This window comes from Podarcis vaucheri, assembly GCF_965113315.1.
Source record: "Podarcis vaucheri genome assembly, chromosome: 3".
Classification (NCBI taxonomy): Eukaryota; Metazoa; Chordata; class Lepidosauria; order Squamata; family Lacertidae; genus Podarcis; species Podarcis vaucheri.
This window is the reverse complement of record NC_138761.1, coordinates 74,330,798-74,358,406: the sequence shown is the minus strand read 5'-3', so window position 1 is coordinate 74,358,406 and position 27,609 is coordinate 74,330,798. Positions and strand designations below refer to the sequence as shown.

General features: G+C 44.0%; 2 protein-coding genes across 7 annotated transcripts in view; one reads left to right on the top strand and one right to left on the bottom strand.

Moving 5' to 3' along the window:
* ARMC2 (armadillo repeat containing 2) overlaps positions 1–25,402 on the top strand; it is a 33,962-nt gene extending 8,560 nt beyond the window's left edge. The window contains exons 7-19 of the mRNA XM_082216624.1: positions 1,515–1,591; positions 2,785–2,871; positions 8,361–8,536; positions 9,878–9,980; positions 10,697–10,917; positions 14,577–14,722; positions 16,584–16,683; positions 20,016–20,328; positions 21,561–21,683; positions 22,874–22,987; positions 23,620–23,752; positions 23,888–24,048; positions 25,085–25,402. Of these exons, the coding sequence (XP_082072750.1) occupies positions 1,515–1,591; positions 2,785–2,871; positions 8,361–8,536; positions 9,878–9,980; positions 10,697–10,917; positions 14,577–14,722; positions 16,584–16,683; positions 20,016–20,328; positions 21,561–21,683; positions 22,874–22,987; positions 23,620–23,752; positions 23,888–24,048; positions 25,085–25,209 (1,879 nt within the window). The 3' untranslated portion in view covers positions 25,210–25,402. The remainder of the gene's footprint in view (positions 1–1,514; positions 1,592–2,784; positions 2,872–8,360; positions 8,537–9,877; positions 9,981–10,696; positions 10,918–14,576; positions 14,723–16,583; positions 16,684–20,015; positions 20,329–21,560; positions 21,684–22,873; positions 22,988–23,619; positions 23,753–23,887; positions 24,049–25,084) is intronic.
* An 894-nt stretch (positions 25,403–26,296) lies between these two features.
* Positions 26,297–27,609, bottom strand: part of SESN1 (sestrin 1) — a 46,642-nt gene continuing 45,329 nt past the window's right edge. For all 6 annotated transcript variants that reach the window (XM_082216651.1, XM_082216650.1, XM_082216652.1 and 3 more), the window contains one exon: positions 26,297–27,350. In XM_082216651.1, coding sequence (XP_082072777.1) covers positions 27,264–27,350 — 87 coding nt within the window. In that variant the 3' untranslated portion in view covers positions 26,297–27,263. The remainder of the gene's footprint in view (positions 27,351–27,609) is intronic.

Sequence of the window (27,609 nt, the reverse complement as noted above, 5' to 3'; positions counted from 1 at the left end):
TTCCCCTCCTCCCTTTCCCCCCTAACCTTGTGTCCCCTTTCCTGGAATTTGATAGTAACTTAGACAGGAACTTCTAGCCATAAGAACTGCCCAGTGGCTGTAAATGTTGCTTCATATTAACATTTTGTGACCAAATTACCACGGGACCATTGAAATTTAAGCAGAACTCTTGTTTCTTTAAAAGTACTCTATGCCACCTTTCACAGCAAAGCCTTCCCAAGTTGGTTTACAGAAGCTTAATATGCATAATGGGATGGTTAGATAATTACTCCTCATAATTAAGAGAATTGTCTTTATCTCACAAGCACCAACAAGTGTGGGGATTTTAAGGGCGAGATGGATGTATGGTTGTTTTGTGGAAATCTTAATTGAGCTCAGAAATGAGAATTCACAGATTCTTAACTGCTTTGTACACTGCAAAACACTATGAAAATGATAGAAGAGTATTTCAAAGCAAACCGTTTTTTTGTAAAATAAAATAAAATCTACCTGATATTTTCTGTTGAAAATATAAAATGTATACCTTTTTTGAAGATCAGATGTTAATATATACATTTTGCATCAGCACCAATTGCTCTAAGAAATTACCATAAGTATAATTTAAGGCTAACATTTAGATTCACTTCATTATTTCATGACAGCAAAATCCTATGTGCTGTTGATTCTCTCAGTCTTGAATAGAAAAAGAAGTTTGTCAGTATTTTATGTTCAATAATGGCGGCCTCTTGTGGCCTGACGGTTTAATTGCAGCATGCTTTGATTGATTCATGAAATAGTGTTTAAATACAACTTGTGGGAAAATGTAAGTAATATATAGAATTATTAACTGTATTAAACAATTGACAGTCTCACTTATGATAATGGTAAACACAAGTGGTACTGGTAGTAACCAGTGAGGTGGAAGCACAAAAGGAGGAAATACTATTTGGGCTTTCATTGCTCCTATAACTAGCTGGTTAAAATGTATATAATATGATGATGGGCCTTTTGCCTCAGCTGGGGATTGCCTGTTGGCTTTCAAGACTGGCACCAAAAGACATAAATAAATTTATGGCTATTTTTGCTTAGCTAAGGCTGGACGGAGCAGAGAGACTCCTGCTCTATCTATAAGACTCCCAAACTGATTGCGGTGAGTTAACTTAGGCCAAGAAGTTTCTGTGTCAACACTTGGCAGCCTCTGCATTGATACTCTGATTGTGAGCTGTGGTTGGTAGTCCCAGTCAGATAATAGGAAGTTATTGGGCTAGGCGGGAAGCCCAACTCTCCAGTTTATCAGAAAGTTGGCGTTTATGTTCTAGTTTGGGTTGCTGAGAAAACACCAGTCAGAGACTACAGTGTGTGCATTTTCCTGGGGGATGATTTGGTGAAGTTCTACCAGCACTGAGGTGCACTTTCAATTTTCCAAAAATGACTTTCCCAGTTGTGTGCATGGAAAGCTGAAAGTGCTACTATGTACATGATGTTGATGTGTACCTACAGTTTTCTCTGTGTTAATCTCATCTCCCATTTTTAAGTGACCAGGTTAACGGGCAAGAAAGTCCTTCATCATGCCTAGAAAACACTGAGTGGACTAAGTCTGCAACTGTGTCAGGTACATCACATAGTTTGGTTGAGTATAGATTTTTTTAATTAAAAACTGGTTTTCTTTCTTGTATGCTGCTGGGTTGCACCTTTGCATTTAGAAAACATAAGTGATATGCATAGTTGTAAGCATCTGATTTTTTTCATGAAGCTGTTTTTATTGTGATAGCAGTCTTTCTCAACATTTTTCTTCAAGAAGTACTCACAGCTAACATTTTACAGGGTGTTGTAACATAATACCTGGAAATAACTCATTGGGGTTTACTTCCAAGTAAACATGCTTAGGAAAAATTGTGCCTGATACTAGCATGCCAACTAAATCTAAAAGTTGCACCATGCCAGCTTTCACACCTTGCTGCATTGTGTCAGGTTTCTGAATAGACATGATGTTCTGTTTTATTTATTTTCTAACTAAAAATATAACCTGTACCTGAAATTTGAAATAGCCTTTAGATTTGTTTCACTTATATAATTTTTGAGTGTTCCCTTCTAATTAAAAACTGGGCTAGAAGTGATTCAACCTGCCTGGTACTCTAATTTGCTAAACAGGCATATTGGAAGCAACCCATTACAAAAGTCTTTTTAATGGAGCATTCAAAAGCTGCAAAAGAACATCATCACTCAGTATTATGATATGCTAGCAGTGGTTAGAATTCGTATGCAGCTGCCCAGTATACATTCTTATTTAGTGCAGATTGACATAGATTAGGTAGTCAAGCTATTTTACACTGCTAAGAACCTGTTAGAGTGATTCACTTATATGTAAAGCTTAGTGTATTTCTTTTCCATTGCTTCTGCAAAAAGGTTGAAACAGTAAGCTTGGAAGGGTTCGACTTTCAGTGTTGCTAAGGCTTTTGTATTTACATACTAGGAACAGCAGCCAATAAATGCAAGCCAATGTCATTTCTCTGACCAGACTGCAAAGTTGTGGTTATGACCGACAAACCACCAAGACATTTTGTTCAACTTGTCAATTTTTGTTGTTTCCTTTAAAAAAAAAATCAAACATACATTGAGGTAGTTGGAAATAATAACCTTAAATAATTTTTTATTGCTTAGGCAGATACTGTACTTCAGATTGTTAAGATTCCACTCATTTACACATTTTAAAGTATTAATATGGTTGTAGTTTTAAAATCAGTTTTGCATATGTTGTGTAAGTTTCATTGTGTGGTCACTTAATAACATGTTTTCAAATTTCAGAAAATACTTTGGAAGCTAATGAGACAGAAGAGGAAGAAAACTACTGGAATACGAAAATTTTACCAATTCTACATGAATTAGAGTCTGGTGCATAATGGTTTCTATGATACTTGTTATGACTTTCACAAAATAGATTTTCCAATACAGTAGTGCCCCGCAAGACGAATGCCTCGCAAGACAAAAAACTCGCTAGACGAAAGGTTTTTTCGTCCGCGATTTGCCTCGCAAGACGAATTCCCCTATGGGCTTGCTTCGCAAGACGAAAGCCCATAGGGAAATCTCCGGGGACCTCTTTTAAATGCTAGCGGTGGGGAGCAAAGCCTTTCCCCCCCCTCCGGCCTTCAGAAGAGGTCCAGGAAGGCTGGCGGGGGCCAAAAGGCTTTGCTCCCCAGCGCCAGCATTTTAAAAGCAGTCCGGGATAGCAGGGAAGCGCTTCCTGCTATCCCGGACGGCTTTTGAAGGCAGGAGAGATCCGCGAAGCCTGCGCGCTGCGCGCAGGCTTCGGCATGCCGGCAACTCTCCGCCAGCAGCGGCAGAGCTGCCGCTGCTGGCAGAGAGATCCGCGAAGCCTGGGCGCGCTGCGCGCAGGCTTCGGCTTGCCGGCAACTCTCCGCCAGCAGCGGCAGAGCTGCCGCTGCTGGCAGAGAGATCCGCGAAGCCTGGGCGCGCTGCGCGCAGGCTTCGGCATGCCGGCAACTCTCCGCCAGCAGCGGCAGAGCTGCCGCTGCTGGCAGAGAGATCCGCGAAGCCTGGGCGCGCTGCGCGCAGGCTTCGGCATGCCGGCAACTCTCCGCCAGCAGCGGCAGAGCTGCCGCTGCTGGCGTAAAGGTCCGGGATGCCTGGGCCGGACAGCTTTTGAAGGCAGGCGGGGGGAGCAAAGACTTTCGCCCCCGCCAGCCTTCAGAAGAGGTCCAGGACCTGTTTCGAAGTGGGGAGGGGGGGCAGGACACCTGGCCCCGCCGCCCCACTTCGGAAAGCTGTTCCGAAGTGGGGAGGTGGGGCGGGGACACCTGGCCCCGCCGCCCCACTTCGGAAAGCTGTTCCGAAGTGGGGAGGTGGGGCGGGGACACCCGGCCCCGCCGCCCCACTTCGGAAAGCTCTTCCGAAGTGGGGAGGGGGGTCGGGGACACCCGGCCCCGCCGCCCCACTTCGGAAAGCTCTTCCGAAGTGGGGAGGGGGGGCGGGGACACCCGGCCCCGCCGCCCCACTTCGGAAAGCTCTTCCGAAGTGGGGAGGGGGGGCGGGGACACCCGGCCCCGCCGCCCCACTTCGGAAAGCTCTTCCGAAGTGGGGAGGGGGGGCGGGGACACCCGGCCCCGCCGCCCCACTTCGGAAAGCTCTTCCGAAGTGGGGAGGGGGGGCGGGGACACCCGGCCCCGCCGCCCCACTTCGGAAAGCTGTTCCGAAGTGGGGCGGGGGGGCGGGGACACCCGGCCCCGCCGCCCCACTTCGGAAAGCTGTTCCGAAGTGGGGCGGGGGGGGCGGGGACACCCGGCCCCGCCGCCCCACTTCGGAAAGCTGTTCCGAAGTGGGGCGGGAGGGGCGGGGACACCCGGCCCCGCCGCCCCACTTCGGAAAGCTCTTCCGAAGTGGGGAGGGGGGTCGGGGACACCCGGCCGCGCCGCCCCACTTCGGAAAGCTCTTCCGAAGTGGGGAGGTGGGGCGGGGACACCCGGCCCCGCCGCCCCACTTCGGAAAGCTCTTCCGAAGTGGGGAGGTGGGGCGGGGACACCCGGCCCCGCCGCCCCACTTCGGAAAGCTCTTCCGAAGTGGGGAGGTGGGGCGGGGACACCCGGCCCCGCCGCCCCACTTCGGAAAGCTCTTCCGAAGTGGGGAGGGGGGTCGGGGACACCCGGCCCCGCCGCCCCACTTCGGAAAGCTCTTCCGAAGTGGGGAGGGGGGTCGGGGACACCCGGCCCCGCCGCCCCACTTCGGAAAGCTCTTCCGAAGTGGGGAGGGGGGTCGGGAACACCCGGCCCCGCCGCCCCACTTCGGAAAGCTCTTCCGAAGTGGGGAGGGGACACCTGGCCCCGCCGCCCCACTTCGGAAAGCTGTTCCGAAGTGGGGAGGGGGGGCGGGGACACCCGGCCCCGCCGCCCCACTTCGGAAAGCTCTTCCGAAGTGGGGAGGGGGGGCGGGGACACCCGGCCCCGCCGCCCCACTTCGGAAAGCTCTTCCGAAGTGGGGAGGGGGGGCGGGGACACCCGGCCCCGCCGCCCCACTTCGGAAAGCTCTTCCGAAGTGGGGAGGGGGGGCGGGGACACCCGGCCCCGCCGCCCCACTTCGGAAAGCTGTTCCGAAGTGGGGCGGGGGGGTCGGGGACACCCGGCCCCGCCGCCCCACTTCGGAAAGCTCTTCCGAAGTGGGGAGGGGGGTCGGGGACACCCGGCCCCGCCGCCCCACTTCGGAAAGCTCTTCCGAAGTGGGGAGGGGGGTCGGGGACACCCGGCCCCGCCGCCCCACTTCGGAAAGCTCTTCCGAAGTGGGGAGGTGGGGCGGGGACACCCGGCCCCGCCGCCCCACTTCGGAAAGCTCTTCCGAAGTGGGGAGGTGGGGCGGGGACACCCGGCCCCGCCGCCCCACTTCGGAAAGCTCTTCCGAAGTGGGGAGGTGGGGCGGGGACACCCGGCCCCGCCGCCCCACTTCGGAAAGCTCTTCCGAAGTGGGGAGGGGGGTCGGGGACACCCGGCCCCGCCGCCCCACTTCGGAAAGCTCTTCCGAAGTGGGGAGGGGGGTCGGGGACACCCGGCCCCGCCGCCCCACTTCGGAAAGCTCTTCAGAAGTGGGGAGGGGGGTCGGGAACACCCGGCCCCGCCGCCCCACTTCGGAAAGCTCTTCCGAAGTGGGGAGGGGACACCTGGCCCCGCCGCCCCACTTCGGAAAGCTGTTCCGAAGTGGGGAGGGGGGGCGGGGACACCCGGCCCCGCCGCCCCACTTCGGAAAGCTGTTCCGAAGTGGGGAGGGGGGGCGGGGACACCCGGCCCCGCCGCCCCACTTCGGAAAGCTCTTCCGAAGTGGGGAGGGGGGGCGGGGACACCCGGCCCCGCCGCCCCACTTCGGAAAGCTGTTCCGAAGTGGGGAGGGGGGGCGGGGACACCCGGCCCCGCCGCCCCACTTCGGAAAGCTGTTCCGAAGTGGGGCGGGGGGGTCGGGGACACCCGGCCCCGCCGCCCCACTTCGGAAAGCTCTTCCGAAGTGGGGAGGGGGGTCGGGGACACCCGGCCCCGCCGCCCCACTTCGGAAAGCTCTTCCGAAGTGGGGAGGTGGGGCGGGGACACCCGGACCCGCCGCCCCACTTCGGAAAGCTCTTCCGAAGTGGGGAGGTGGGGCGGGGACACCCGGCCCCGCCGCCCCACTTCGGAAAGCTCTTCCGAAGTGGGGAGGTGGGGCGGGGACACCCGGCCCCGCCGCCCCACTTCGGAAAGCTCTTCCGAAGTGGGGAGGGGGGTCGGGGACACCCGGCCCCGCCGCCCCACTTCGGAAAGCTCTTCCGAAGTGGGGAGGGGGGTCGGGGACACCCGGCCCCGCCGCCCCACTTCGGAAAGCTGTTCCGAAGTGGGGCGGGGGGTCGGGGACACCCGGCCCCGCCGCCCCACTTCGGAAAGCTCTTCCGAAGTGGGGAGGGGGGTCGGGGACACCCGGCCCCGCCGCCCCACTTCGGAAAGCTCTTCCGAAGTGGGGAGGGGGGTCGGGGACACCCGGCCCCGCCGCCCCACTTCGGAAAGCTCTTCCGAAGTGGGGAGGGGGGTCGGGGACACCCGGCCCCGCCGCCCCACTTCGGAAAGCTCTTCCGAAGTGGGGAGGGGGGTCGGGGACACCCGGCCCCGCCGCCCCACTTCGGAAAGCTCTTCCGAAGTGGGGAGGGGACACCTGGCCCCGCCGCCCCACTTCGGAAAGCTGTTCCGAAGTGGGGAGGGGGGTCGGGAACACCTGGCCCCGCCGCCCCACTTCGGAAAGCTCTTACGAAGTGGGGAGGGGGGGCGGGGACACCTGGCCCCGCCGCCCCACTTCGGAAAGCTCTTCCGAAGTGGGGAGGGGGGGCGGGGACACCTGGCCCCGCCGCCCCACTTCGGAAAGCTCTTCCGAAGTGGGGAGGGGGGTCGGGAACACCTGGCCCCGCCGCCCCACTTCGGAAAGCTCTTCCGAAGTGGGGAGGGGGGTCGGGAACACCTGGCCCCGCCGCCCCACTTCGGAAAGCTCTTCCGAAGTGGGGAGGGGGGTCGGGAACACCTGGCCCCGCCGCCCCACTTCGGAAAGCTCTTCCGAAGTGCGGAGGGGGGTCGGGAACACCTGGCCCCGCCGCCCCACTTCGGAAAGCTGTTCCGAAGTGGGGCGGGGGGCGGGAACACCTTCTGAAGGCGGGCAGGGGGCGAAAGTCTTTGTCCCCCCCGCCTGCCTTCCCAGGGGCTTTTAAATCGCCCCGGACAGCGGAGAAGTCCTCCGCTGTCCGGAGCGATTTTAAAATGCCGCCCGCCAGCATTTTAAGATAGCCCCGCACAGCGGAGAAGTCCTCCGCTGTCCCAGGGTTTTTTTAAAATGCTGGGGGTGGGAAGAAAAGCCCTTGCCCCCCCCCCCAGCCTTCAGAAGAGGTCCGGGGACAGACTGTCCCCGGACCTGGTCTGAAGGTGGTTTCCCTAGGAACGCATTAATTGATTTTCAATGCATTCCTATGGGAAACCGTGCATCGCAAGACGAAAAAACCGCAAGACGAAGAGAATTGCGGAACGAATTAATTTCGTCTTGCAAGGCACCACTGTACTTACTTCCAGTAGTTGATATTCCACTTAAAGTTCTTGCATTGGTAATATATTGTGGCCTATGGTTGAGGGCGTGATCCACATCCACTTTTTCAGCACTGTGATCAGGACTGCCATTTCAGATTTGGGGTAGGGGGAAATGCTATTTAACATGTACATGAAGCCACTGGGGGTGGTCATTAGGAGATTTGGGCAGTGTCCTATCAGTATGCTGATGACATTCAGCTGATGCAGATCTCAATGATATCAGGTGTCCTGCTTTTGCCTGCATGGTGTGAAATCAAACCATGGGGGCAAAAGCATAACCCGCAGGGTACTGACAGTCAGCTGATCATCAGTGCTTGTAGAACACTATGCACAATGCTTTGCAAGTTCCAAGGATCAGCTGGTCATTGAAGGTTGCAAAGCTTTGTGCATACGGCTTCACAGCACCTGAGGTGCTTTGCAAGTGTTGTTAATCACCTGATCAGTGGTGCCTGCAAACCCCATTTGGCTGAGCCACATGTTTACCTGCAACACATATGACATCATACATGGCATCTATGAATAGGGCAGGTGGGCGCAGCTTGTCCAAAATGGCATTACAGACCCAATGGAGAGAGCTGATGGGCCTAATTAGGCCCCTGGGCTGGAGATTCCTCACCACTGACCTAAAGGTTTCAGGTTTAGGCTACAGTTTTTAGAATCATGCTTGATACTGAGTTTCTTACATCTCTGTAACACTTTTCCTTTTAGTCAATTTATGGTTTTGTTTTTTCTTGGTGACTCTGAAAAATGTTTGATAATTGATGTTGCTTTATGCTTTTCCATATCAAATAGAGGACAACGTAGAAAGACTTTGCCATGCCTGTACTGTTCTCTATAAGGCCTTGGAGGAAGGAAATATGCTTTGCAAGCGATTTAAAAGACGAAATTTGCTTCTGAAGACTTTATACAAATTAGTTGACATTGCTTCAGATCCGCTTGGCCTGAAACTTGCAAAAATTATTCTGGGCGTAAGTTAAAGTGTGGAGGGATCATGGTGCAATGTGATGTTTTGTATGTGCTTTAAGCTCCCTGTTTGTGTGATATTGTATGATGAATCCTAAGTATCAAGAAACACAACAACTTTTCACAAAGGAGAACACACAGAGTTAAACCAAAATTTCAAAAATACTGGATTAACATAGTTTTATAAGTCTGAAATACAAGCATGTGATTTTTAATAATTGACCTATTAAAACAAAAATATGTATTGCTACATGGTATCCCAAATACATGTTTTGTATTATTGGTTTTAGCGCACCAGAATATCCAGAATATTTGTCTGTTAATGCTGTGCTATGCATCAAACTGGAAAATTATAAGCATCTCTCAAGTGAATCAGACGTATTAGATTGTTAAATAAAGCCACAGAAACTTCCTGTTAGAAATATACCATTAAAATGCAACCCAAAATAAAAAAAAACATGAAATCTCTGATTAAAAAACCCCCTAAGGATCTGGAAAAGAAATCCAGTGATTCTCTCATTGCTCTATGTATCATAGGCTCTTATTCTACATTGAAAATATTGGGGGGAAAGAGGTGAAACACATTTGCATACTTTTAGTTTTCATACTCAGTGAAAATTTTAATACAGCTTGAATGACTGTAATGGGTGTGCAGGATCAGTCTTGTCAGCCGTTCTGACATGACGTTCTCATTTTTAGATTTTAAACTGCATTTGTACAAAACCCCTTCACTCCTATAAAAATAAACCTCAGAATCATGAGTGCAATACAGGTAGAATTAGGCACATCTGTAGAGATCTCTGTGACTTAAGCACATGAATATGAACGAGTCTTTTAGTTGCCTTTTGGTTTCTATGCTTTTAATATATATTATTCATAAAAGGTTGAAGTCTCATTGAAACCAAGCTCATGCTTAAATCTCTCACACCAAAAACAGTGGAACTTAAAAATTGCATAAATGGTTTGAATTGCACCCTTTATTTTGTGTTTTGCCTGATTAAATTTTTGTGTAGTATTTCATGCATGCTTTTCATATCTTCTCACCAATGTGTGTGTGCCTTTATATGTGTGTGTGCTTGTTTGGAGAAGGAGCAGTCATATCACTTTTGCCCAGGAATTCAAGAGCACAGTTAGGAAAGGAGAGTCTGAGAATTCTGTGATTAATTATGCCAGACAGCCAGTTATGATGTAACAACCCCAGCTTCCTAAACCATAGTTTAATATTTTTGGGAACCCATCAAGGCCTTCCTGCACTTTTTTGACACACTGATCCTGTCTATTTAAAACAGATTTCCCCATCAAGTATTGATTGCACTGATGTTGCTTTTTTCCTGTGTTATTTGCAGCTGAAAGTAAGTGGAAAGAATCTGCTTAATGTCTGCAAACTGGTGTTTAAAATAAGCAGAAATGAAAAAAATGATTCCATCATTCAACATGACCAAATATTGGGCAAGTATCTTTTAAATTCTACCGTAGCTGTAACCATGTTTTATTTCTTGGGTAATTTATAAGAGAAAATACACATTTAATTTGTTGGGGGAAATGGAGCTGTCTAGAAATGAAGCAGGAATGCAGACATGATTTCCAGGCTGCATTTTGATTTTAGATTGCTTCCCCCCTCCCCCCCAAGCATAAAGCACTCTGAATTTCCCACACTATTCAGTATCCAGGTATGTCTGCCTTTGATACTTCAAGGATGGAGGGAAGTTTTTATTTTAACCTTTTGAACTCAAATAAACCACAACTGAGCACCAGAAAAAATGTCAGCTCACATCTATATTCAGCCAGCCTGCTATCTTGAAGGTAGTGAATGTATTTGATACCAGAAAGTAATCAGTAATTATGATGCCTCATTTTGATTACTTAAAGTCTTGCATATGTACACTCTAAAATTGGGTGGCGGTAGCTTGTGTGAATCAGAGCTCTGTTCACCCAAGCTCCCTCCAGCCAGTTTCCCTGATACTGTAGCCCCTCATCCCAGCCCTGTTCCTTTTCAAAACAGGGGTGTGTTTTTTTTTGGGGGGGGGTGTAACAGCAGGCTGCCTTGGGAAGGAGGAGGTGGGGAATTTCCCTTGGGCAAATGTCTGGGCACTCCCACTCTTGGTCACTTCAAGGTAAGAGGCAATAAGCATTGTTCAGATTAGCATTCACAATTTTCTCCATAGATTCTCTGCTAGAAGTTCTGAGAGCTGAAGACTTGCAAGCAACTACTGAGGCCTTTCTCTATTGTATGGGCGCTATAAAATTCATTTCTGGAAATGCAAAGCTCATTAATGAGATGGTCAGCAAGGGAACTGTTGAAATACTGTTGCAACTAATGAAGCAGATCAATGAAATTAATGAAAATGATGCTCGGTTTTCCAGTTCAGGACACCTCTTGGTTCAGGTCAGAGTTAAACTTTTATTTCAACCAGATAAGATTTGGGACCAGTCTTGAGACTTTGCATAAAATATAAAACAATGAGAGGGAGAAAACAGGTATGTGTGTATTTATGTATAACAGTTGGAGCTTCACAAGTTATGGTAAAGAATAGGAAATATAGGAACAAACAAAAAATAACTAAAGATAGCAGTTTATATATTCCTGTATAAGATACACACAATTATCTTTTTAAAACACTTTTGACTTTGCCCCTTAGATATTTTGATTTCTACTGGTTATCATTTGTTAATACAAAACACCAACTTTATTTTAATTAGAGCTTCCTTATATCAAAAGGAAAGCATTACCAATCACTGCTGTTTGTTTATCATTCCACACTTACTTAAATCCATTCAAATCTTGTTCAAGTGTAGTGCAAATTTATTTTCTCTGACTAGCTCATGTTGCCTAAATGAATTTGTTTAGAGTTGCCATACCCCTTATTTCAACATACTTACTAATCTCTTGAATCGTAGTCTCTGGTTTTATTTCCTGTACTTTACATATACAATTGCAGCTGCTATGATCACTTGAAAAAGAAGAGGTAATGACATATTACTCATAGAAAGATTCCCTTTACAAATAATGAAGATATGTAAAAATAAAAGTATTCTGGAAGCCAAAACATTCTGCCACATAAATAACAAAAGCTCTATTTTGCTAAATATAGTAACATGTGCTTTATTTTAGTAACGGAATCCTAACAGGGATCCAGAGCAAGCTTATAGGAAGTGCTGATGATGCTCTTACAATTATCTATCTCACCTGTTATGCACACAAACAATATGGTGGTGTTGGACTGTAGTGTATAGAGTCTATAATCATAGGGTCACTATGAGAAAATAGTACTTCAGCAAGGGAAGGCAAAAAAGAAGAAGTTTAATTCTTGTGACTACTTTCTATGCTTTTGGCAAGTTGGGGGAAAAGTGATAAAGGAATGGAATCAAATGTCTTTATGCCCTTTTCTATTATTTAAGAGGCAAAAGCAAGCTAGCAGAGAGGCAATTTTCAGAGGAGATTAGAAAAGGGATAGAGAATCAGTGAAGCAAAGAGATGCAAGATAGATGTTCCGTATAGCAGCAGTAGCCGATGAAAAAGCTCTTGTTCCAGTATGGATGATGATGAAACATGGAAATTGGAGTTTGACTATTGACAAGAGTAGAGGGGACATGCAGATCACTTTGCAAAGGGCATTTATGTAAGTCTAGCAGTGGGAGTCATTGGTAAAGTTCTCATCAAAACAACCCCACTTTTGCTTGTATTGTGCTTTGTAGAAAGTTTACAATTTGGAGGGATTTTAATGTTGAATTAACCGAGATTATCATTACTATTGTGGTCTTCACTCTGTAGAAGAGGAGATGCGACTCCAAGAGAACAATATGGTTGATATAACTGACAACTTAGCAGAGCCAGAGACAATACAGAAAAGAGCAACTAAAACAATGAAAGCATTGGAGCATGTTCTCTACAAGGAAAGGCTGGAGTCTTATTGGGAGTTTTCTATTTTTGGAAAAGATAACTATATGAGAAAGGATTATAAGTTTATGAACGGGATGGAGAAAGTGCAGAGAGAGACATTTTATCCTTTTCTCTTCATATTAGGGTCATGTAATGAAATCAGTTGGCAGCATATTCAGAACAGTCAAGAGGAAGTATGTCATCACACAGCATATAATTAGGGTGTAGAATTCACTTCTGAAATTATTGCCAGCCATGATTGTTTTCTTCCATGGAAGGAAGTATACCTCTGAATACCAGATTCTTGAAGGGTTGTTGACTTCATGGTCTGCTTGTGAGCTTCCAGGAGAAACAAAAGTTGCTCTGTTACAAGGGCATGCTCCCTTTAACTAGCTGCCACTGTTCCATAGCAACCCCAACTTGCCTTCCTTCATATCTCAGTTCACATTTTGTTAAAGCTGGATTATTTTTGTTCAGTGGGTTAGCTATTCAGAGAGTAGCAAATGAAGACATCCAAAATGTAGGTAGCTTTAAAAAAAATAAACCCAAAGCTGCTGTTCACCACCACCTGTCCCGCTATTGGCAATCTTGTCCTTGCTCGCTTTACCAGTTGTTTGTATGTATGGTCTTCTTTTTGAATGCTCTGAAGTACATGAAAGGCAAAATATAAAAAGTTAACATTTAAACAAGTGGAACCAAAAATTAAAATAGCCATAGCTCTCAGTCACTGACAAACCAGAAGCCTGCCTAAAAAGAAAACACTTAAATTGCCTTCTGAAAGGGATTTGTGCAGTGAACTCTGATTTGTGGATGCTATGTCAAAAAAAGCTTTACTGCTGGTAGAAACTAGTCTCTGTTACTGATGGTGCAGCACATACTATCAGACCTCATGCTTCCTACTTTATGGCATAGCAAAGTACACGTGTAAGATGACAAATTGTCAAATACAATGGATCCATGCAGGGTTTAAAAAGTTAAAATCAGCACATTGAAATTAGGCTGGAAACAATGACCAGCGGAGTTCTTGTAAATATGGTATAACATACTGCATGCAGTTAGTGGTGGACATATCCTGCTGTATTCTGAACCAGCTGAATTATCTAATTATCTTCAAGGGCAGCTTTACACAAACTGTAATATAGTAGTTAAGTTGTGAGGTTATCAGGGCATGCACATTACAAGTTGTGTGTTTAAAGAAGGGCACACTGAGCGCCACATGCAACACTTTGCCAACCCAGGAGGAAACTCAGATCCAGAAATATGCCCCAAATGCATTCCTGGTTCTTTGTGGGGAATGTTATCTTATCCAGGGCAAGCATTACTGATTTCAAGCAGTTGTTAAAGCAAGAAACTGCTAAAGCTAGTTCTGTTGGAAAAGAAATGGAGAACTGGGTATTGTCGATATACTGATGACATCTCACTCCAAACTGCAAGACAACCTTCCCCAATGGTTGAATGCAGATGTTAAATATAAGAGAAACACTGCAGGATAATTCCTGCAGAGAAGGGCAGCAGCCTCCTAAAACCACCTTCTGGATCCTTTCAGCAAGGTAGGAGTAGAACTACTGCAAAAGTATTGTCCTGTACTTCTAATCCACAAAGTTGGTCCAGAAGGATACTGAAAATGAAGGTGCTGAAAGTGGCAGAATTTGTACCCCTTCTGTCTATCTCCTGGTGAAGGTAAATCTTGGCCCCAACCCTTGGTCAGAAGCTAGATTGAAATAGGTTTAGGAAATTTGGTTTCATCCAGGAGTGTCTGTCATGGTTTGCTCTAGTATTTTGGTTAAAAAAAGGAAGGATCATCACACGCACATGCCGTAGTTCCCTGCCCAGTTGTGAAGAGATACTAGGTAAACAAGACAGGTCAAAAGGCAGGAGGAGATGGATGCACTTGTATCCAGGGAAGGAACAACATACTGTCTGCTTTTAAAATAGAGAAATGCGACTCGTGCTGTCCTCTATCCTGTTTTTTTAAATTATGTCTGTATCATTGCTTCGTATTCCAGAGTTTAAATAATCCACACTATTTCATACATGTCTGTAGAGTTTCTTAGAGCGGCCATCAGAGGAGGCTTAGGCTAGATCTAACCTTGTTAAATTTTCAAAAGTGTCTGGGACTCATAATAATGTGATGATTTATTCATGTTTAAATATATTTTCTCCAGCTCACTGCCACTTTGCGGAACTTGGTTGACTTGCCTCAGTCAAGGTGCAAGCTCCTGGACTCTGAAGCAATTCCAGAGCTTTGTCTGATGTTGGAGAAGCGTATGAACGACAAGGATGTCTGCACCAATGTGGCCAGAATATTCAGGTAAAGTCCTTTAAAGAAATACAATAGAGTTTGTTTGTTTCCCGCGGAGCAAATACGTGAAGCACCCACTTCTTCACCTCCATCCCCAGTCATGCTGGTTTATTTTGCACTACCATCTTTTGTATGTGTGCAGCTTTAATCCTTGAAATATTGTTGTGGATATTGTTTTGAAAGGGAAATGTTCTGCCTCATAGACTTAAGTCACATAAATGGACGTACACAGAAACAGTCCTTAAGTACTGAAGTCAGCTTGTGTGCAGTTAGGGAATTTTAGACCCTGGACTTCATGGTTTTTATGGTGCCCCTTTTCTCTTTAAATAGCAGTGTTGGTTATTTTGCTTACTTCACAGCATGGCAAGCTAGCTCTCCGGTGTTTTGCTCATTTCACTGAGCGAGGCCCTGGACCCCAAAGTTCTGACCTGATGGCACCACTGCTTGCATTTGCCTTGCCTGAAATAGGACCCAGTTGCACATGCAGGCTGTACCTGCAGAATTAAATACGTTTCGCCTCCTCAAGTCGTATGACATTATTAACTAAATCTCTGTTTGGTCTCTCCTTTGTGCATGAGTCACCAGCATTGCTAAGCCCAAGAACCCCATGCAAAAATCATGAAAGGAACTTCTGTAGGAATTGGGCTGGGAAGCAATTCCTTTGCACATACACATTCCGAGGTTCAATCCTTGGCATAATCAGTTAAGGAAGGATGTCCACAAATTACTAAAAGGCCTGTATTCCCAGAGCAACTGTCAATGGGCTCTTCTACACCTCCTTTGCAAGTCCACATTTTCCAAATCCTTTTTGTACATTGTTTGTGCATTGTAGCCCTCAGTTGTTCCATACCACTGCTCACTGTTATCACATCCCATTGTCACAGGACCACACACCCTGCTCATATGTTTTTTGGATTTAGAGTTATTTTGCTCATTTTGAAACCCATGGACCCTTTGTCAACAACCCATAAACCCAATTACACTCCTTTCTGTCACTGATTCCAGCTGAAATAAGGAAAAGCACATGCCCTGTTTCTCCCTGCCCCCCGCCCCAGTATTTCTGTGGCACCATTTGATTACCTTTGCGCTCTGAGTAAACATCACTTCTAGGTGTAGCAATGCAATTCAGTGATGCAGACCACTATCTCACCCTACTATTGTCTCTACCAGTCAGTATAAAGCCTTTTCTTTCCCAGAACAGCTGTGATGGATGCTTCATCTGCTTCTGAACCTTCCCTTATTGAGGCTCCGAGGGGGCATGACAAGGAAGGGTTTTACAGTGCAATCCTCTATGTGTCTATTCATAAATAAGCCCCATTCAGTTCAGTAGAACTGACTCCCACATAAATGCATTTAGGTTCTTAAGAAAAGGAGGTAAGGGAGGGGGGCCGTGGGGGACATGCTGCTGCTACTTGTCCTTTGCCCACACTGAAGATCCATGTTCCTTTGAGGCATGTTGGCCTGGATGGGAAGGGGGGTGTGGAGAGAGAGAGAGGGAGGGAGAGAAAGAAAGAGAGAGAGAGAGAAAGAAAGGGGTAGGCAGCACCATAGTTGAAATCTTGGATTTAGCATTCTGTCTGGGTCCCAAGGAGGCAATGGTTTTCTTGTCTTCCACTTTAATTGGAGATCTCAGATTCAGCTTTTGATTGTCATTGCCCTATGCAATATAATTAGCTATTCATTCATAACGGCTCAGCTCCTCTGTTATATAATCCTTATCTTTACTGTATTGGACCAGAATCCTAGCCTATCAGTATGAACACTGAAAAATATTTAAAAATGGAGCAAATGACTTGGCTTGGGCAAGAGCAGGGGACAACTGTAGGAAAAGTTACCCTACTGATGCATGTTATTATTTTTAAACATACAGCAAACTTTCTTCCTTCAATGACTGCTGTACAGCTTTGGCAGATTGCTCCAGATGTTACGTCTTATTTTTAGCCCTGCTAAACAAACACCCAAAGAAGCAGGTCAGTTTTTTCATCTCCTGCTTTTTATATTTTAATCCTCGGATGTGTCTGTGGTGTCGTATGTGTGTAAGCCCATATTCAGTGACCTACTTTCATGTGCATTTACAAGATAGAAATTTTAAACGGTTGACAGCATTTCTAAATAGTAAATTATTGAAATGGACTCAACTTAGATTAACAGCGGGGGCGATATAAGGGACAGGCAGTTGATTAACTCCCTTCTTCTTCTTCTTAGCATACAGATGAGTCGTTTTTGGAGTGTTGGGGCGGGATTCAACTGAGTTGTTCCACAAACAGAACAAAATCTGCTTGCGCAATGAGACTTTCCTCCTTTCACCTTCCCTTGCTTGATCCTATGCCCCCCAAATATGCTCTGAAGAGTTGGGGGAACCTAGAACAGGTTTAAGGGGCGCATCGGGGGGAAGAAGTCCTGTTGAGCGAGCTCTCACACACCCTTCTTGACGCTGCGTTGAATTCCCCACCCTTGACGTTTCTCCTAATGGACTTCATTATCAGAAATAAGCAATATAAGGCCTATGTGTTATATTGGGCCAAACTTTAATTCTGACCGCCAGCCAGACATTGGCTCCACCATGCCTGCCTCGCTGCCCCTGCACCCCTCCCTTTCTCTGTTCATGTATTCTGCAGTGTCAGCCAGACAGAGGTCAGGTGAGAGGTGCAGCTCCACCACGGCATCCGCTGCTGCCACCAGGCCTGCAAGAAAGTTGCCACACAGTAGCAGTGCTACAATGGCTGGGTGACAACAGTGCATGGCGCCAAGCTTCAGGGTACTAGACATCTTTCACAAGCCTTACACTTGCTTACCCTTTGCTTTAAGTGCTAAGTAGTCTGACTCCGTTCATGCTTACTGCATTCATTGGGCACACCAAAGTAAGTGTGCATTGCAGCCTTAGGCTGATCGTAAGAATTTGTACTTGTAGGTAAATTCCATTGAAAACAGGCCTTCCAAGAGGAAATGTGTTTAAAAGCAGGAAGCCACCCCATGATAACTAAGATAATATAAAATTCCCTTTGTTATCTCACAAATCTGTGGGAAATGCTGAGCAGATAAAAATAGTTATTTTGTACTGGGAGTTTCAAAAAATGGTTCACCCGAATCCTTTGGCCTTTTATGCCTGGCGGGCAATTGGCCAGCATCTCAGAAGAATAGAGTAGCAGAGGCTAATGACCTTTCTTCACAGGGACAAGAAGTTATAGTGAGTGTCCCAAGAATATTTGTACTAGGGTCTTTTCTTTAACATGTTAAGCACATAAAAAGGGTATGACCAGTGATACCAAAATGATGCATGAACAGCTAAATAGTGATGTCTTGCTTTGTTTTAAGCCCCACTGACTTCAGTTGAATTTATGTGCTTGAGGTCAAAGCCCCCACCTTTTAAATCTTCAATAGGGATTGCTTTACTTTTAAAGTGAGAAGTTTGTAATCCTTAAAAGATGTGGGTTTACTCAAATCTATACCAATTCCCCAGGGGATTTCTGTGGTGACTGAGCCAAAACCAGCCACAATGGGTCACTCTTTCTCCTTGGTAATGTCACTGGTACAAGGCTGGGCTGTTTTAGGCTGAATAATTCTTACTTAGAATGAAGTTATCTGAAATTATTGGGACTTAGTTCAAGGGAAATAAATTTAGAACAAAAATGTAATTATTTTAGTTTTAGGATACTAATAGAGATACAAAGAAATCATGCGTTCTACATAAGAGTAATAGTTTCTGTATTTTGGACCAAGTCTCAACAGATCTGCTCTCCTAGTTCATGCTGTCGTTAATGCTCATCTGTTTAAGATTTAATGAATGACAACTATTGCATTTCATGCTTCAGGAGTAACTTTCTTCCATTAAAGTTCAATTCTTCTTTACTAAATCCGAAACATAGATTTTAAAATTATGGAATTTCCAATCAAATCAGAGTGATTAGGCTCATTGGAGAATTCATGACACCAACCAATGGACTGTTGAGGACAAAGTTCCAGCCTAAAATGACTTTGAAGATAAGAATTTACTCCTGATGAAATACTTATGAGTAGCTCTGCATGTCTTATAGCTGCCTCCCACAGGGAATAGAGATATGGAAGACTTGTTTTCTGTGGGCAGACTAGTGCATGGTTTATTTTTCTTGTCATGCAAAAAAGTGTCAGAATTCTGAAACCTTCCATCGCTTCCTCTAGTCTGTACTGTAGTATCCTGAAATTTACACTACTAATGCAATGCCAGACTTATTTTAGTAATTTTCTGTGAGCCCACAATCTCACAGTAGAAATCCCACCCTATCACACCCTTTTATTTATGTCTTTCCATAGCCTAGAATGTTACATAGAAAATAAGTATTCTGGTATAGCAAACTGCATAACAGCATGGACCTGATGTATGCAACAAATAATAACACAGCCAGAGCACTTTGTCTAGTGGTAATACCATTGGTAGAGCAGTATATTCAGTCTCAGACCACTAGCCTATTGAACTAACTTTAAATCTGTCAGTCCAAGGTCTTATTTGTGGTGGTGTTTTGTTTCTTGCTACGTAAGATCCCATGACAAGCCTGCTGGATTGTACTAGTGGTTCATCTCACAATGGTGAATCAGATGTCTATGGGAAGCTTGCAAGCTGGAGATGAGTGCTTCAGCTCTCTCCCTGCAATTCCCTGCAACTGGGAAACCCAGCCAGATGGGCGGGGTATAAATAATAAATTATTATAGTCAGAAGCATCATGCCTCCAACAGTGGAGGTGGAACATAGCCATTGTGGCTCATAGCTGTTGATAGCCTTGCCCTACTGTGCTAGCTGTCCTGAGAACATAAATTGTGTGAAGGTGCGAGATATAAATTGATTATATCTAGCTGATAATTCTAATTTATGACTGGACAGTCCTGTTTCCAGACTGCCGCATTTTAACAAAACGAGAAAGTCAAAAATATTTTAACTTTGTTCTCCTGATTCATCAGTTGCTTGGTAACTAACAAAGAAAGGTATTCCTCCATTCACATATGGGGATTAAAATAAACAGAACTGTAATAAAACAATAAAATACAGCTAATACAGTACCACCATAAAATAAAAACACTTTAAAACAGAAATATATGTACTTAGGACTATTAACACATTCTATTTTTAAAATATCACAAGGCATTCTTGGCTTCTATAAGGTTTTGACATGAGACAGAAGAGAGGTAATTTTACATGCTGTGGGTTTTTTCATTTTAAAATACTGTACAGTAGATATTAACTGAAGTAAAGACGACCATTTTCTTCTTGCAAACCATTATTGATCACTTTTACTTACAGCAGGGATGTTTACATCTTCTCTAATTCCAGGATTTAGTCATCCGTATCATTTTTATTCTTGGAAATTTAACAGCAAAGAACAACCGGGCCCGGGAACAGTTTTTTGAGGTGCAAGGAAGCATTAATACCCTGATAGCCCTATTCCAGGCTAATTGTGAAGCTGATTTAAATAGTAAACTGCTGGAAGGTGATGGCGATGTAAAACATCTCAAGCATCCGTCTGAAGCAGAAGATGTGCTCATCAAACTTGTAAGAGTGGTGGCCAATTTGTCCATCCATCCCACTGTAGGCACAAGTCTGGCAACAAACCATCATATTGTGACATTACTCATTACGGTACTAGGTAAGAACTGCTTTGTTCTTAGAGGAAGAAACGTTTTTCCTTAATTTTCCCATAGTGAAATAATTTAAATCCTGCTAAAGTGATGAAATTGGTTGATTAATGATACTATAAAACTGGCTGCATCTCCAAGATTTCCCTAGTGTCTTCCAGTCTTTCCCCCAAACCATATTCACCATCATCTTCCTTTATCTGCAAGCTTGTCTGCTGTTCCAACTGCTGCATACCAGCCATCTCCTATAAACCATAGTGCATGTCATTTCTCCCCCTGATATTTCCTATATTAAGTTCAACATCTCAAAACTGAACCTCTTCACACCACCCTGTACCCTCTAGCCAGTTCCAGCTCCCACCCTCAGAAACTCAGGCACCCTTTGCTGATTTAGCCCATTGAGAAAACAAAGCAAGCCGTCCATGCTGATTTTCTTCTTTCTGCTACAAAAACAATACTGAAACCAGAGGGAAGATGGCGTATTTTCTAGTTATATGACCATGAAGCCTTAAGCCACTGGGACCAAGCTCCTTTTCACATTTCAATGGAGCTTACTACTAGGTCAGTGTGACTTAGAATTTCACCAGGTTTTTCTATAGTGCAGTGTAGAGAATAGTGGTGGGCATACATCATAAATGCATAATACTTAATGTTTGTATAGCACACTCAAGCTTTCAGAGTTCTTCACGCATGCATTCGGTTCGTAATCCTTACAACATCCCTCAAAGGTAAAGTGATAATATCTCCCATATTGCAGATAGGATGGTTGAGGTACAGAGAGAGTTGCTTGATTAAGACCACCTAATTAGTTGATGTATTCAGTCTTTTGGGCCACTATGCTACACCAACAAACTGGTATCAATGGTAAGCAGGATTGCTGGGGCTGTATTCTGTGATGATGCACTCAGCTTTGATGGATATAAATTTGAGAGCCCATATAAGTAAGGTCTGGCATCGACATGTCTTGAAAGCCTCTCTCCTCTCACTTGCAAATTTTCACAAGTCTTGCTGCACATTTCTTATTAAAATAGCAGTATGAAGGATTTTAGCAAGGAGAATGGGCACATATGAACACCTTATGGAAAAAACAGGCATGATCATAATGCGGTTTTGGAATGGCCCAAAGCTTTCTTTTATGTAGTCTTTGGAATGTTGTGAACAACAGTCACCAAAGCTGTGAAGTGTCAAAATGTTAAATTCCTTGAAAAAACACTTATGTCTTTTTTTTTGTCCAAATTACTAGAAAACAAATCAGTTGATGAATGTGAGGAGCTGGTTATTAATACCACAGCAACAATCAGCAATTTATCTTTCTACCAAGTGAAGAATTCTGTAATCCAGGAGAAGAAATTATATATTGCAGAGTGTAAGGATTTTTTTATTTAAAAAGATTAGTATATCATATTTCTGTTATTATAATGATATAATATCCCTCACTGTATTGAGCAACAGTGAGAAATAGCACTGAAATAAGACAGCTGTTATCTACTTTCTCAGTTTTGGTTGGTAAAGCTGATCTCATTTGATAATCCTTATGGATGAAATGAAGAATATGAAATTTGCTCAGTTTGCAAACTGGTTAGGCTGGAGAACAGCAGGTTAATTTCTTAACTGAATTGTTTCATCTGTGTTCTGCTGTTGCAACTTTGCTCAGGCCCAAGGTGGCTGATGAGTGTAGATCTAAACTCAAAGTTGCTCCTGCCCATTGTAGATTAAAAACTATAATATCAAATTTAAAGCTCAAGTATTAGGCTCAAAAACATTAAATGAGAAGACATTAACAGGAGTCTACACATATTCCAAGACTAGATGAGTATTTCCTTGGATTTAGGTAGTTTTTGGACTAGTTAGTTTTTTTGGAGTTGTAGTTACAGGAGAACTAGAAATTATTTTAGAATACTGAAAACTCAGTGAGTGATGCTGAGGGGGGACCTGAGGAAGAGGAAAGGGCTGCAGCTGGAGAAAGAATACCATAACAATAGGCCAAATGTTAAATGTACCAGTATGTATTTTGCTTCATCCTGGTTTTGTGCGTCTTTTAAAATAAGATCAAAAATAAAGGGGAAACTGTGGTGTCTGATCAAGAGATAGTTTCAGTGAGCATCTCCTGAGGGCAGATGTTATCATTGGACCCTGTAATATGCTACACCACAATGTAGGTCTGAACTTTGGATTCGTAATATCTTGTCCAGAGGCCCAACCATCTGTTTTAAGGCACATCCAAGCTGGTAGTTTTTGTGTGTGGTTAAATATGAAGGAGGGCAGAAATTATCATGCTCAAGGCATAACTCCTACAGAGCAAACTGCATGCCCTAGCAGTTGGTATTTCAGTTATTGCTGGCTTACCAAGTGTAACCAAAATGTGCTTGTCTAGTCACACATCAGTATTTTCATATGACAGAGATTCAGTAGTTTCCAGCAGACTCTATGAGTATTGAGCTTTCCTACTTCCACTCCTCTACGTTGTAAATTTGCTTCAGTTATTTAAGTGTGTTGCAAAGGTGACCAATTTCTTGAACTATGCTAAGTGCACCTTTTCTGCTTCTGTACTAACAGTGCTTTTAAAGCTATTAATGAGCAGTAATATGGATGGAATTCTAGAGGCCATTCGAGTCTTTGGTAACCTTTCACAATGCCATGAAATCTGTGACTTCATTATACAGCGAAAGGGTGAGTTTCTGTCCCATTAGACCAAATAAATAAATATCAGTTACATGACTACAATATGTTGCCTATTCAAGTTTAACGTATCGAGTGCTAAAATCCATCTACACCAAAATGGCGCCATTTGAAAGCATATGGATTAGAACAATGTGTCCGATAGGCTGCTTATAGACCTTGGAATTCAGAGATTCTCATAATACCAGAGCAGGTAATGTTGGGCAGATACATCATAATAGCTCTCCGTGGCTAGGGCCACTCTGAAATCATAGCAGATAGACCATCAAAAAGGCAGAGGTTGCAAGAATTGGAGGGAAGTTAAAGGGCACCTATGGCCCATCGTGTTGTTGAGCATGTAGCAAAGATGTTAACAGTCTGAGCTGTTGGTAAAGCACATCTTATTTTAGTTGTTATAATAAAGAAGTTTAATGATTCAGCTTTGTAGTGCTCATATTGTTTAGCATTAGATAACTGCAGCTTGGATGCTGGGAGTGAGAGAGTGGTATTCCGGCAGTGCACCACATAAATTCATGGGTTGTTGGGTTCTTCAAACTCTCAACACACATTTGTTTCATTGTTAACACTGTGAAAATTCTTAAAGACAATTTTGTTCTCTGAAATAGCTTTTTCTTGCCATCTAGTGTACAAGTTCATGATCGCTTTGCTCGATACCAAACACCAGGATGTCTGCTTTTCAGCCTGCGGAGTTCTCCTCAATCTTACAGTGGATAAAAGCAGGCGTAGTATATTGAACGAAGGAGGAGGCATTAAAAAGTGAGTTCAGAAAACTAGTGGGAGTTGGAGGGTTAAGTGAGCTTTTACTGAGAAACATCCACGTTTAAGGACAGCCTCAGAAAAGGTAGTCCTGACAAAAGTGTTAAACTAGTCTTTACTCCATTATTGCAACAGGTTGATCGATTGTTTGAGAGACTTTGGGCCTACAGACTGGCAGCTGGCTTGTTTGATATGTAAAACTTTGTGGAACTACAGTGAGAATGTTAGCATGGCTAAGGCTTGCTTTGAAGTTGACGAATCAAACACCTTGCTCGTTATCCTTGCATCATTTTTAGGTAAGCTGTAAAAGCCAATCTCATTACCCTTCCTTAACAAGTAGAATGAAAATACAGAAGCTACTCACTCAGGCAGCTGTATTCTGAATACTATGTATAGTGCTGGTTACCTCCTCGCAAGTAGAGGTTAGACACCTCCCCTAGATAGAGTAAGATCCAAAAAGTCTTCCTTGACTGCTCTGAAGGATTCTGGGGAAGGAGAGGAATTCCTTTTTGTGCAAGTGGGAAACCACAACTAGATATCACCCATATTGTCTTCAGTTTGCGGGTAGGGAAATGCAAAAGGCAGAGGCATGACAGAATTGAATAAAGTCATTAAGAGAATGGAATATATTTTTCTTCCTCTTAGGTAATACTAGAATTTAGTGTTAATGCCATGAAAGTGACTGGCAGTAGTTTCAAAACAAATGAAAGCACTTCACAAAATGCACACGTATCTTATGGTAGCAAATGCCATAAATAATGGTAATGGCCACAGGCATAGATTGCCTAAAATCAATTGGGGGGGTGTATTTTTGTCAATAGCTATGAGCTATAACAGTACCTTCATGTTCGGAGGAAGCATGTCTCTGAATACCAACTGTGGTGAGGAGCAAAACATAGGGGAGGGCTCTTGCCTTCAGGCCTGTCTTGAGAGCTGTCCAGAAGCAGTCAGCTGTGGGCCGTGATGCTGTACTAAATAGCGTCTTTGTCTAATCCAGCAGGGCTCCAATGTTTTACCTCTACTTCTGATCATTGTAATTCTATTGTGTTGAATCCAACTAAGCCATATTTACCGAGAAACTACCTCTTGTTCAAATGGCAGTATAGCAGCTGTGTGAAATTATCTACGCAGTGTTCCATCTAGACCAGAATCAACACTCACTGCTGTCACATGCACAAGGTGGATTTTTAAGAAGACATTGGCACTATTTTTCTCAGTCTTACTCACGTTTACTAAAAGGAAAATCCTGCATGTTTTGTGAAGAGACCCTAAATAATTTAAATGCATTGTTCTGTTTCATATTGACTGATATCATTGTTGTTCTTGCTGCAGATGAAGAATTAGCTCTGGATTACAATTTGGACGATTTAAGAGATTATCACAAACTTTGCTGGGAAACAGAGTTCAAACCTGTGGCGCAGAAGCTTCTCCAGAGGATTCAAAACTGCAACTTTTGAATTCCTTATTTTAAGGTGGGTGCTGAGGATATTCCAGTGGCCGTTTATGCAAAGTTGTTGCACTCAAAGTGCTTTGACAGAAAGTGGCTTTAGGTAGTTTTCTTTTGTATTAGCATGTACGTTCATTGTATGATACCTTTTCTTAAATTTCCAGTGGCATTTAGGGATGTAAAAATAAACCAGCTGTAGCATCTGGTTTGTGTGTCTTTTTAGAAAGCTAAAAATATGCCCCAAGACAGTAGATGTTTGCAGAAAAGTGATTATCACATGATGAGCAAGGATTCACTGTTCCTTGTCCTGCTGACTTGGGATATTAAATATGCATTTATTAGATCGGATTGTAGAAAATAGGGCCTTAATGGGGGAAAATAGCATTTAGAGGTGCACTAAATCAGCATTAAGAGGGGTTTTTTTTTCATGTATGTAGCTAAAATTAGACATTGCCCCCCAATCCTATATTTCATACAACTGTTTTTTAGATAATGGAGTGTTCTCATACTAACTCAACTAAGACATTGCCCATAGAGAAACTGATTATATGACTTGCTATCAACAAAATAGTGGTGGAAAATCTCTACTACATTATACAGAAGAGGTACATGCCCAAATAACCTCTATAGGAGATTTTGCATCATTAGCTCCTATTTGGTTTAATGCAAAACTACTATATTCTACTCTTCCCTCTGATGCTTTAAAAAAAGGGCCGTATCTGTTTTAAAACTGAAACTAAACAACCTGCAAAGAGGCAAGCATCAGCTTTATACAATATCCTTGAAGAACTGAACATCTTTGGATGTTGATATTATTAGACTTCATTTGCTTTATACAGCAATTAGTAGAACGTATGTTTTAGCCTAAGCCAATTTAAGAACCACACATTCGTTCTATGATTTTTTGGATCAGCATAAACCTTGTATTTTATTTTTTTTACTAGAGGAAATAGCAGATGCTTCCTGTTAAACTGTCAAGGGTTGCATTTTAGTTTTTTGTTCTTTCCCCTCAAACACAAATAGACAGCAGTGCAGGGCCAGATATCGCACTCACTACTCTATACTAGTTAATGCTAGTTCAAATAAAATGCCTAAAATAAGAACAGAACAAAAATTGTTTTATTTAAACAATTCAGTAATACTGACAGATTTTATAGCAGTTCATGCTACTCATACAAAAGTATCCATATATTTTCCAGAAACAGCTGTATGACAAACTTAAGGGTTTTATCGTTATGCTATTTTCCTGCTTGACTACATAAGCTAAGTGATGGACCATAGGCATGGGTAAGCAAATGTATTGAGAGGCTGCCTGATAGTCTGAATTAACTTTCCCACACCTTAGATAACTTCTAGGAACAATAAGAAATAGGAGAATGTTTGTCCTTGTTACCAAGCATTTAGCATTTCACATAGTTGCAGTCTTAAGCAGCTTTGAAAATTCTTACTCCTTTTCACACTGTTGATTTAGCCACACAACCACTGTGAACAAGTCCAGGCCAGTAACATTTTTTTTTTAAAGAAAGCTAGACACTCCTGTTACAATCAAAACTGTTAGTGTGAATACAGTTCAGTTTCAAATCATTAGCAAGGACTTTCTCTAATAACCATATAAGGCTCAGATTTCATTTGTAGCTTAATTGGAATTGCTAGTCTCTTCATTTCACTAGCAAGTACAGCAGCATCAAGACGTTTCCTTTAAAAAATATCAATTATTCTTATATCAAAAGCAGAAGTCTTTTTAAATTCTCCTCGTGTCCCCAGATTTTGTTATCTACTTGCAACAAATACAAGATTTACGTAATTAACTACTTGGCTGCCACAAATCATGGTTTCCTGTGCTATCAAGAGCAGGCTGTAGTGATCAAGGAGCCTCTCTGAACAATTTTGTCCACCAAGCCCAGTAGCAATATTCCACCAAGGAAGGAGCTGAAACTAAAAGAAAGTTATGGCACAATCGATCTCATGGCTTTTAGCCACCACTGGTTCCGAAGCTCGGTAGCATCTCCTAGTAGGCAGCACCTGCTGCACCTTCCAACCCAGTTAGCCAGCCAGCCAAACATTTCAGGTCATGTAGCGAGTAATGGCTCTCAGAGCATACAGCAGTTCAGCCTGCATCCGCGCTTCTATGAGAAGCAAATTGACATGAACCTTTAAAGAAGAAGAGAAGAAGCATAGCTGAGTTTCAAGTATGTCTCCTGTCCAGAGTATTGTTGTCAAGCATGCAGGATTTCTGTGATTAAACGTTTCACTGGTCAACTCATTAGGCTGTGAACCCAGTAGCAGTGGCATGGTGGCTACTGGCCCTGGATCTGTAAAGAGTGCATGTTTCTCCATCTGACAGCCATGGTCACTGTTTGAAAGTATTAAAATGAATCAACAGAAAAAAATATTAAACCACTAGAATCCT